At 41.7% G+C, this 11,889-nt stretch overlaps 1 protein-coding gene across 1 annotated transcript; it reads right to left on the reverse strand.

Annotated features, from left to right (window-relative positions):
- Nucleotides 1-2: 2 nt before the first annotated feature.
- On the reverse strand, nucleotides 3-11,646 carry TMEM9B (TMEM9 domain family member B). The gene is made up of 5 exons (XM_030039884.2): nucleotides 11,451-11,646; nucleotides 9,563-9,654; nucleotides 6,117-6,225; nucleotides 5,030-5,164; nucleotides 3-1,169 (listed from the first exon to the last, which is right to left on the reverse strand). The coding sequence occupies exons 1-5, from the start codon at nucleotides 11,532-11,534 to the stop codon at nucleotides 1,014-1,016; spliced, it is 576 nt and encodes a 191-aa protein (XP_029895744.1). The 5' UTR covers nucleotides 11,535-11,646; the 3' UTR covers nucleotides 3-1,013.
- Between the last annotated feature and the right edge of the window lie 243 nt (nucleotides 11,647-11,889).

Genomic DNA, 11,889 nt, shown 5'->3' on the forward strand with positions numbered 1-11,889 from the left:
TCCATGTTTCAAAAATCAGTTTTATCTTTAATTGTTACATTCCAAAGGCAATATACGAAAGTTAGTCATCTAGCAACTGTATACCTCTTAAGAGAGATGAGTACAGAATCACAGATAAAAAAATACACCTAACTCCCAAGATGACAGGTGCTAGAGAAAGTATGTGCCTTACACCATCAATCCAGACAAATGCAGAAAGATTTTTATAATAAATATTTCATCATATACTAACTCCTGAGACTTTACCCATGAAGAGAAAGGGAAAAAGATTTTTTTAAGAGATATCATACACATACAATATATTAAGCTATTAAAGCAAAATAGAACAAAATGCCAACACCTTCTTGATATGCACTGCATTTGAGTTATCTACATCACAGTACTTTAAGTATGCAGCTCAAAGAGTCAGTGTCCATTTAAGCTTTGCCTTAAATCTGCAAACATCACTTGACATACAAGCATCTTGGAAGTACGAGTGCAAGAAACCAAATGATGAATACAGTCAATCAGGATTTCATTCCCCGACATGAAACTACACTGCATGATTTAGATTTCCAGTACCTAGCATTAGTCAGCAGAAAATCCAAGTATATTTACAAAAGGTCTTTACATAAAGTGATTAGTGAGTTGTAATTACTGTGTTCCCAGGTACTTTTTAACCACATAAATAGTAGAGAGAAATATATAGTTAAAAACCACCATAAAGTCACAACTGTAAATAAGGTACCACAGTGGCAACCCAAGATATCTTAGAGTTTGTTTTCTTTTCAGTTTTGTTAGTAAAAGCCATTCGAAAACGTAAAGATTTTAGCTTTTGGTTATAACTAACCTTTTTAAGTTGCTTCCACTCCAGTACATTCCTTCAAAGTTCAAATAATTTTTTCTTTATTTTTTTTAAATCAATAACAAACCATTCAAGAAAACCCTTCTGAATTGGCAGGATCAGGAAGACGCAAGTCAGCTCTTTCAATTAGTCCACTTCACTTCCCTGGAGTTATTTTACTGAGACACAATTAACTCAGCACAACATGACGGTCAAAGACAGATTTGCGTTGCTCTTGGACCTGTAACTTCCAACGCTGCTGCGCATACTCCACTTTGTTCAATACATTGGCGCGGCTCCGAGAACGAGCCAGCACATCATGTGCATTTGCAAAAGGCTGGTGATCCTGGAATGCCAAAAATCATTAGTTAGATCTCAACTCCACCAAGCAATTACAGTAGTCTTTGTTATTACATTCCAAAGGATGTGGGGGTTGGGGGGGGGGGGGGGGGGGGCGCGGGTTTTAAGGTAAACAAGCTGTTTCAATGAGCTGGTCAGAATTATGACCAAGCAACTTTTTGAATAGTTAGAACTGTACTTCAGTTTCTCATTCAAAGTAACTTCCACAGGTTTCCCAAATAGACCAAACTTCATTGTACTGTCAAACAATTATCTGCTGCCCAGAGACATCATGGTGAGCTGTAAGATCAGAACCACAGTCTTGCATCCATTAGCAGCTGATGGGACAGAAGCCTAGAACAGAACCAGGCACTGGGAGCCTCCTGTTATTGTCATGAATGCACTTCACTTTAAAACTGAATTAAAGAGCCAGTTCTCTGCCAGCTCATGGCCATTTACCATCAGGCAGTTCAGGATGTTCACACCCAGCTTCTATATAAAGCCAACATACTCTGATGTTTACCAAACTAAACCTATTGTACTGAGCTGTCTAAAAGCAAACTGTCAATACAGCTGTTTAAGTGACAGAGCTCAACAATAACTGAGTGCTTGTTTAATATTTACTCTGTTTTCTAACAGTACCTGCAAAGCTTTATTTTTGTCTAGTAAATATAACCAAATTATAAACAGTAAGAGTTGGAACTGAACTTCCTATTTGGCTATCAAACTGTTTTGGACAAAGTCATGTTGCTAGAGCTATGGCAGAAAGCATCGTATATACAATGCATAATGAAAAAAACCATAATTATGTCCTGTATTAAATAACTATATTTTTGCATGTCTACACTTCATGTTCCCTTTCTGTTGCCCCCAGAACACTTTTGAAGACATTTATATTAATGGATACCTTATTTGTGACATGACTGTGTAGAGTAGCTCAACAATAATTCTTAGTAGTACAGAGACTATCATTAATGATACCCAGTGTAGGGATGCCTACAAGTCCCAAAGCCACACGTGAGCCTCATTAGGCTAAGAAATATGCTAATAGCAAACAAGAGACAATCTCTGACCCAAACAGCTATAATCTCACTATAAAGAATTATGCAGTTGGATATACCTAGAATGGAAAGTTAACAGGTGACAAATCACTTAATTCAGAGGGTAACAAAATCACACCAGCAACACATTTCTACCATAAAATATATGCTGGAAGGGACAGCGCAGGACAAGCTAGATGGTACTGGCTTTCCTGATAAACAACAATCTCAGCTCAAAGGTCAGCTACTGCCAATTTCTATGCAGACAACATGGGGAAAAAAGAATTTAAGAGGAAAGAGGTCTATAGAAGCAGCTTACATTCATGACTTGTCACTGCCATCAATGGGCAACAAGAAAGAACATACTGGCTTGAAATTCAGCAACAAAATCAATGCATATGGTTATTTCCAAACTGCGACAAGGATCGATACCTCAAGAACTTGCAAGAGGGAAGGCAAGGATGGGGATAAGCCATGAGACACCTTAAATAATTTCATGTTCACTGTCACAGAAGGAACATAAATGGGAAAGGAGCAACATGAACTAAGCAATGACCTAAAATGCATTTTGTTCCAAGCACTACTGCAGATATAAGCACTAGTGACTCTACAAGCACAAGTAAGGGTCACAGTAACAGTTACAGCAAAACATGAAATTGGTTAAGATGGATCCAGAATTTAAGGTAAATTCATTCCACAGTTAAATTGAGCTCTGCCATGGGACTTATTTCACTTCTTCCACCTACAATCAGAAGATTCTAACCCGGATTTGAGTTTATATAATTTATATAAGGTATAAAATAAATATAATTTGTCTAAGGTAGAGCATACAGCACAAGTTCATTTAATTCAAGTAGGAAACTGCCCCATTTGCTATAAGAATGTAGACAGAACAAGGGTCATTCAAATCCCTCCTTTCAAAAACAAAACAAAACAAGAAAACCACTCACCAATAGCCTCCTAGAACTGACTGGCAAAGTCTTAAGATGTCAATACAAAGACATTTGGAATATGACTCGGTGTAATACACGAGGAAGTGCAGAAACAGTGGGACACAATAGCAATAGTATACCTCTGTCTGAAGAACCTTCATTCCAGACAATGTTAACTCAAACTTGGGTAACGATCACATATTTTTGTTGTGAAGTCAAGGTAAATAAAGAATGCACAACTCAAAAAGTATTATCTAAGAAAATGCTTGATTTTGAATACTTAATACACGCCCCTGCAGAACAGAAACACCTTTTTAAGTCAAGGTGGCTGATGTGGCCACTATTGATGAAAAAAAACCAGTAGAACTAAAGAATATGCTTTTCCTCAGTTTACTAGCAATGACAGTTGTCACACCAAAAAAAACCTGGAGAAACTGAGTGTAAGTCACATTAAAATCTGCACATACAGAGCATAACAGAGCATAGCATTTACCACTTTTGATACTTTGAGATCTAAGAATCCACTGAAGCAACAGGCAGTCAGAACTACAGGGCTTTTAAACAGATTTTAAAAGTGTTGCCATCATAATTTTGTTTCACCAAGAACAAACTTCTTTATTTCTTCCTATTAACCTCCTATTTATTTGAAGGAATGGTGAATATATTCTTAACGATTCTATTGTAAGACATTCATGTTGTAAATCTTTTTTACTAGCTCTCATTTACTTCAACAGTAATAAAGTGCTCATGTCTGCTGAAATGCTTAGGTTAAGCAGATGGCAATCCTCCTGTTTCATACTCTGGGTTTGGTTTCAGAAATTCTTTCTAAGGTTATGCCACACCTGAAGCATACTTTATCGGTAAAAGCAGCACTGCTTGAGGGCTCAATACAGAAAGCACATTGATGCTGAGATTTCAGAATTGTTTTATCAGTTTGTGTGGTTCAACACTGACACTTTACCACCAATCCAGCTGCTACTTTAGCAAACTTTCCCCACATTACTTTATGGCGATACTTCTCCCAGGCATGCAGATTCATCAGTTCAGATGCACACAGATTCATCAGATGCAGAGCCATAGTCCGTATTTTTATACTATTCTAAGTCCTCCTTCAATACACAGATGACTTACTCCCACCAACCAGTACTCCTTATCCACACTCATTAGGTACTAAAGTGTCTCGCTCTTTCCAATACAAGGTTTTATAAGGTCTTACATTCCCTTCCTGTAATGGTACCGAAGACACATTTTATTAGAAGTCAAAAACACTGTTGGAGATTGGGAAGGCCAGTAATGACAGCAAACCAAGTCACTAATGGACTACTCCCCTTTTCCTCCCAAAAAAGGCTGTTCTGATCCATTGGAATATACTATCACATTCTGGTTTCTAGCTGTAATACTCAGAAATTATTTCAGAATCAATCACTATTTTACTTAATTCTAATAATTTCTTCTTGAACTTTTAGCAGCAACAAATTCAAATTGGAGCAATAGAAGATGCAACCCCTCTACTTCCTTTTTGCAGACAGAAATCTAAGCAGTAAACAATCTGCATAAATGTGGTCACTAGTAAGACTGTATGGACCATTAACACTTAAGAAGCTGTACCTCCTATATATGTGTACCTCCATTCCTACTTTGTTTCTTCTCCGAGAAAATAAACCGTGTCTAGAGCTGGAATAACTGAAGCAGTCCTCATCCTACTACTTTGTAGCCCAGCAAAAAATGAAAGAGTGGCTTCACAGAAGTCATTCACAGCTTTACTTTCCTCTCCCTTCAAGAAAAGCATTCACACTGCCTGGCAAAAAAAGCTGCTCATCCCAAATAGTTATTGAACAACCAACCATCCCAATCTTTAGGTTAACTGAAGCACACAAGCACTCTGGTGAACTCACCCCAATGTCTTCATCACTTTGTATGAGCTGTGAATGTCCAAAGAGACGTCTCTTCAGTATAGGTTCCACCAGTGTAAGGTACACCATGTACAGAAGAAGTAGGCCCAAAATAGACAGGTATATGATGATTGTAACCTACACAATGCAAGCACAGTTTATACCAGAATTGTGACATTACTACCCACAATGTCTTGGCAGGCAGCAAGGACCAAAAGAAGAGCACATGCAAAGTTTGTGATGAGCCTGTCAATCTTTGGTAGTGTCACCAGCTGACTTAAAACCCACGAACAGAATAAAAACACCAAACCACAACCTGGTATTAAAAGGGTTTGGGCCAGACAGATGTTAGCTTAGAGTTTCTCTTCGTGAGGCTTTGCTAAAAATCTTATGCTATCCCTCTTAAAACAACTTGGTGTTACAAATCTCACTCAACCAAGACAACTGTTCAGTTTGGCCATTAAACTGGAATGACAAAATTTGGGGGTTCCTGCATCGTCTCCATTCTCTAGCATAGATTTGTATTCAAACAGTCACTAAGAAAAATGGGACGGCAAAAAGAAATACCAAACTTCTAGAAGACCAAAAAAAGGAGTCTGTGTTATAAAAGAAGAAAGGATGCATTGCACGATCTATTCATCCCAGCCTAGGGCTCAATGGCTCCAACAGGATAAGAATGTGAAGAATACAGAAATCATCTTTTAGAGCAAGCATGGACAATTTTGCTCTTTTTAGCTTGCCAACATACAAAGAAAATTTTTAGTAAGCAAGTAAGACAGCTGAATAATGAGAGGCCCTCTAAAACAATAACAAAAACGTAAAGTCCAAAGCTTGACAAAATGCCCTAGAACGCTCAGAATTTCAACAAGGTGTACAGCTTAATGTCAAAAGTGGAGATCTTCAATAAAGGATCTCAAGCCCTCTTCTTCAGCTATTGTTTGATCTTATTGTTACTACTCAAGATAAACTGTGAACACATATCATGAAAAAAAATTTCCCCTTTAAAAAGAGTATTGCCCTAAAAGAAAACAGACATACTTACTCATCAGTTGAAGTATTTAATACATGCCAACAGAATTACATTGTATACCTTAATTGTGACAGAGCTTCTCTCTTCATATTTGCATTCACAACGTAAACAGTATGCTTCTACATCAGGTCCAGGGACAGGCATAGGCTCAACCACATGAAGACAATCACTGAAGAAAAACAGAAACTGCTCAGTCAGTTCTGAGCTGGTTTTAGCTTACATGTTCCACTATGCATGCAGACCCCAGCTGCATGAGCTGAGAAGCCACCTTTGCTTAAGTTCAGCTGTTCTAAATTATTGGTATCCAAGATTTAAAAAAAAAAAAAAAAAACAACATAAATCAATACTCTACAATTATTTTACTTAAACAAGAAATTCAGCTATTGACAAGCTGCTAAACAAGTTTTAAGGCCTTTCTAACTCAATAGAACGTTTTCATTTTTCAGTGAAAGTATTAAAGCTGTTAGCATAACAAGTCCAAGGACTTGAATCCCAACACAAATGCACCATCTGACACTGACATTGTGGACAAAAGTAAATTCTAGCTATACACTTCTTTTTTCATCGTACTCAAAAGAGCCTTTTTCTATCCTTCCACTATCTGATGGGAGATTAACCTCTCTTTGGTGTTCATGAACAGAAGTTCTTTTTTCTTGCCATCACAAGTTACAGGCATTAAAGAAAAAAAAGAAGTCAGACCAGTTGTTTCTCTAGGCAACAAGATAGTGAACAAATAGCATTCAGTTTGCAGCACTGGACTCAGATGCAAAAGCATAATTTGACTTAAAAGGATTACAAAATGTAAGTCAGTCCCATGCCAAAAAGCGTGGTTGACAATCTTAGGGGCACTCTATACCACAGCACTAAAATCCAGCTACCATGAGACAACTGCTTCCACCAGTAACTTATGTAATTTTGGTCTTTTTGCTGACTCAGGTGGGATGTTCAGAATTCAAACCCCAGGGTCCCTACAGAGCACTGACACAACAAAAATCATGTTTCGCCTTTATCCAGGTTAACTCAATGTTAGCACAGTCAGAAGCAGGTAATGAAACAAAATGCCTGAAGTGACAGCAGCAGCCTAGGATTCAACACTCTACTGGGCTAGACTACAACACTGCAAACACATGGCCAGACACCAACTCATCTCTTCTGTTTTCTTTGTATTTCTTCTTCGTAACTAAAACTATTGAGTGTCAAGTCACATCCTCTGGAGGGGAGTGGAAGGCTTATTTGTTTCATTTATTTGAAAGTAGAATTACATTCTCCTCTGTAGAGGAGTGCAGCATTCAAGCTATAAAAAAAAAAATACAGGCAAGTTATAATCTACACAATTTCTGTTCATATGATTGAAAGCTTGCATCAATATGCTGGAGAAGTATAGCAGAAAGCTTGTATGTAGCTTAAGTACAGTAGTAAGTCTGTTACTATGAATATATCAAATATTAACATCAGCACTCTTTTTTTCTCTCCAGTTCAGTGTTTCAAGTTGCTAGGAAGTGTAAAATCTATCAGAACCTTAGAATTCTGATGATATGTTTCCTTGGACTGCGATTCCATGGGAACTTTAGAGGAAAATGTAGAAAAGACTGATCCTTTTCTAAACAATTTTCCCACTCAACTGCCTCTACATTACCACCTTCTCCCTTGTGCCCACAGCAACAGCACCAAGGAAGCAGTTCTTCCAAGGCAAGCTAGGCTAGTCAGAAGGGCAGCTTCTGCACAGATTTCCAGTTCATTCAGCTTGTAGACAGGGTGTCCTCCCTCCCTCCCTCCACATCCATGACTACCACTGCAGTCGGCCTCTGTACGCCAATACTTCCAAAGTACAAAATACCAACACTTTCCAAGTGGGTTATTTAACCCTGTAGGTGCTTCGGCTCAGGCATCACTATGCTTGCCTAGCGCATTGTCCATCAGGATGGGATTGCCTGCCTGACCTGAGTCCAGAAGGGTGAATGCTCTAATTGGTGTCAAAGCACCCCAGCCCATATTGACGTTAGCATAGCGTGCTGTTTGCCAGTCTGAAGCCAGACAACAGACCACTACAAGTGAAAGATGCCACGGTTTAAGCCCAGCTGGCAACTAAGCACCACAAAGCCACTTGCTCACTCCTCCCCGCCAGGTAGGATGGCAAGGAGAATCGGAAGAAAAAGGTGAAACCTCAGGGGCTAAGATAAGGACAGTTTAACAGGACAACACAAGGAGAGAAGTCATAATAACAATAGTGCTAATAAAAGAATGTATAAAGCGAGTGATGCACAATGTAATTGCTCACCATCTGGAACCCAATGCTCAGCCCATTCCCAAGCTGTGATCCCTCCTCCCCCCTGGCCAACTCCCCCAGTTATATACTGAGCATGAGGTCATATGGTATCGATTATCTCCTCGGCTAGTTCAGGTCAACTGTCCTGGCTGTGCACCCTCCCAGCTTCTTGTGAAAATTAACTCTATCCCAGCCAAACCCAGGACAAAGAACTGAAACATCTAAATAAGAGTATCATGACACACCGTACAGGTTCAACATTAAGAATTAAATTTTCGTTTTATGTCCAGACAAGCCTGCAGTAAGTGGTCATTATACTGTACATAATTCATAAAGACACTAAAAATTGATCTGGCTCTTGTCTCATGAGTAACTGATCTAAATACCTAAAGGATGGTGTACATCACAGTTCTATTCAATAACAAGCCACTTGCACTGATGCAGAAGCCAAAGTATGGCACTAAACTTGTCTATTTTATTGTACATAAACCAGCAATCAGGTCTTTTAGAAGTTGCAAGACGACATCTCAAACAGAAGATCAGAGTCATAAAATGTTCCCAGATGGTCACTTAAGAAACGCTCTCAACAAAATGAGATTTAAGATAGGAAAATAGATTTTTGAGATTCTGTATGCACCAGTATCTGTCACCATAAAATTAGTCAAGCTTTTAAAGATAATTTTTCCTTCAATCAGTACCAATATTGATTTAAAGGGAAACAGGGTCTTGTCTGCCAGTAAGGCACAGGCTAAGCAGTACCCACTGAAAAAAAAAAAATCCATTTTTTTCTCCCTCTCTGGCTGCAGTTCTGAGGAACAGATTATCTCCAGAAACAATAGTCTCTAAATGATATTATGGGTTTCAAGAGCAGAGAAAGAGGAGACAACAGTCCCGAGTCCTAGTTCCATGGCTGTGCTCCCTTGCCTTTACATCATTTCAAATCACTGAATTCAAATTACAACACCCTCTTCCCTTCTACTACTTCCAAGTCTAAATAAATAAATAAATAAACATGCAAGCAAGCAAACCAAAACAGAATACAGAGCAAAAACTATGAATTTCAAGCCCTGTCCCTTGCTAGAGCTGAATTCTGGAATACTTTTAAAAGAAAAGTTCCAGTAAGTTATGCAAGGGATGTAATTTCTCCTGGCATCACCATAGGAGACTCACATACAATCACTGTGGAACGAGTCTTTAACTAGTAAGACTCATTATAACTTTTTATGCCACACACACTCACCAGTCTTTCTGTGAAACATTTTTGTTGTAAATATGGCCCGAATGGTCTTTGTAAGGAGGGCAGATGCATTTACATCGGACATCCTCAGAATTCTGTAAAGTAAACAACATGCTTAGGACAAATTATCATCAGTAACCATAGCCGGATACAGAAAGCACTCTTCACATAATACATGAAATATTTAACACAAACTACTTCCAAGTATCTTTGCATAGTCTTACTCAGCGCTTCCTTCAAGTTTAAGGACAACCTTTCAAAATTAATAAGCAAGCAGAGCCATTTGTCAAGTAACACTATTATTTTAGATAGCAAGCACATTCTTCATGAAAAAAATCTGGAGTTTAAGCTCACTTTTCTTTTTAAGAAATAACACACATTCAGAAGTTATTGATGTTGGTATACTCAACTATTCAATTTGAGGACAACTGTATAACACAGACATAGTAATGAGCTTAAAATGATGAAAAATTATTAACCCCAAATGGAAGCTGGCAAAGAAACCTCTATGGGTAACTCTGTCCTCCCTGACCACAACAGAAACGATTCTGTAAGGAAAACTATTACAGGGACTAGTACAACCTATGGTCCTCTTCTCTTAAACAGCACCAGGATATTGTAAGGTAGAGAAAAAAAAGATACAAAAAAAGTACAAAACTGGAATTCCAAACGAAGGCAAAGTAAATGTGAAAAATGACAGAAACTTGTAAAAGCCAGTTTTAGAGAAACAAGTTAAAATTTGCATAACCAACAAGAGGCACTGCAGATAGAAGTGAGGAAAACGAACTGTTATGGACAGTGAGAAAGAAGTAGCACCAAAAATTAACACTTAGACCACTACTGGGGAAATTGGATTTTCATAAAAAGATCACTTTGTGTGGTATATTAAAATAGGATAATTCCTTCCTTTCCCAAATTGCACAAGAACTGAAAACCCTATGGAGAGAACAGAGATGGTCAGCAAGGGGTTACCGGTGGAAGCATTCTCAAACCCAAATCAGAGTAACTTATTTGAGCAAATAATAAGAGACAGAGGATAAACATGGCTTATCTGAAGTTAGAGGCAATTTCTAAATTGTAAAATTATAAAAGAACGTCTTAAGAAGTATTGGTAATAAACTTCTACACTGAGCAGTCAGGTCAGATTAACACTAAGTGGGTATAGGTCAGCTGGAAAATCTTGACCACACAATATACCAAGTCACTTCTGGTCTCGCCCTAGAAAAGTCAAATAGCTGATTATCATTAAAAGGGAGACGATTCAGACACTTTGACAACAGGAAGGACTTTTACTACCAGGAGACACGATGTTCTCAGCCGGTCACAGAGACGCTAAGGTTACAGTCCCAAACGTTAACCGGGACGGAGCGACAGCAGAGCGCCTGCGAGCACTCAGCCCCGGTCAGGCCGGCAGCGGGAGCCGGCAGAGCCCCGCAGGACCACCGAGAAGAGCTGGCTCAGAAAGCCGGGCACCGCGCCGAAGACCCCGACCCCAAGCGCACCCACCCCACCCCCCAACGGCGGCTTCCCTCCAGCAAGGCCTTCGCAGCGAACACGGGGCTGTCGCGTCCACTCTCGCCCGACAGCGTCCCCGGGCACCGCGTCAAAACCACGTAAACCGCTCCGAACGGGAGGCCGCCGCAGACTCCGGCGACTCCGGGCCCAAGCGCTCCCCCCCCCGCTCCTCCCGGCTGCCCCACGGGAGCCGCCGCCCGCTCCCGGAGACCGCGGGGCAGTACCCGGCCGAAACCACCGGCCGCGGCCTCCCCCTAAAGCAGGCCGGGGCGGCGGGGGGCACCGAGCGACCGGCGGGGCGGAGGAGGCGAGGGCCCCGCTGCCGGGAAGGGGCCGGGGAGCGCCGCCGTGACCCGTTCCCCCCCGCCCCGCTCACCTTGGCCTCGGCGCCCAGCCCCGCCAAAGCGGCCAGCGCCAGCAGCGAGCAGAGGCGCGCCCAGCCCCCGCAGCGGGCCGCCATGTCGGGCCCCGACCGCTTATCGCCGCCGCGCCGCCGGCCCCCCAGCGCCCGCCGCCATCACTTCCGCCTTCCGCCGGCCTCACGTGAGGCGCCCGTCCGGCCGCGACGGTGTCCCCCGCGGGAACCGCGGCGCCGCCGAGCGGTTCCGGGCCGAGAGGGCGTGGCCGTGCGGGCGGGCCGGGGCCGGCGCCCCCGCGGGATCGGCGCCCCCGCGGGATCCGCTCCCCCGCCAGGCGCAGGGCCGCGGCGGGCGGCAGGCCTGCGCTGCCGCCGCACCGGCACTTCGGCCCGACCCCCGCGGGGCGGGGCGGGGCGCGGGCGGGCCCGGTGTGCGCGTTACCCGCCTGCCCCCACG

This window comes from Aquila chrysaetos, chromosome 16 (genome assembly GCF_900496995.4).
Source record: "Aquila chrysaetos chrysaetos chromosome 16, bAquChr1.4, whole genome shotgun sequence".
In the NCBI taxonomy this organism is placed as follows: Eukaryota; Metazoa; Chordata; class Aves; order Accipitriformes; family Accipitridae; genus Aquila; species Aquila chrysaetos.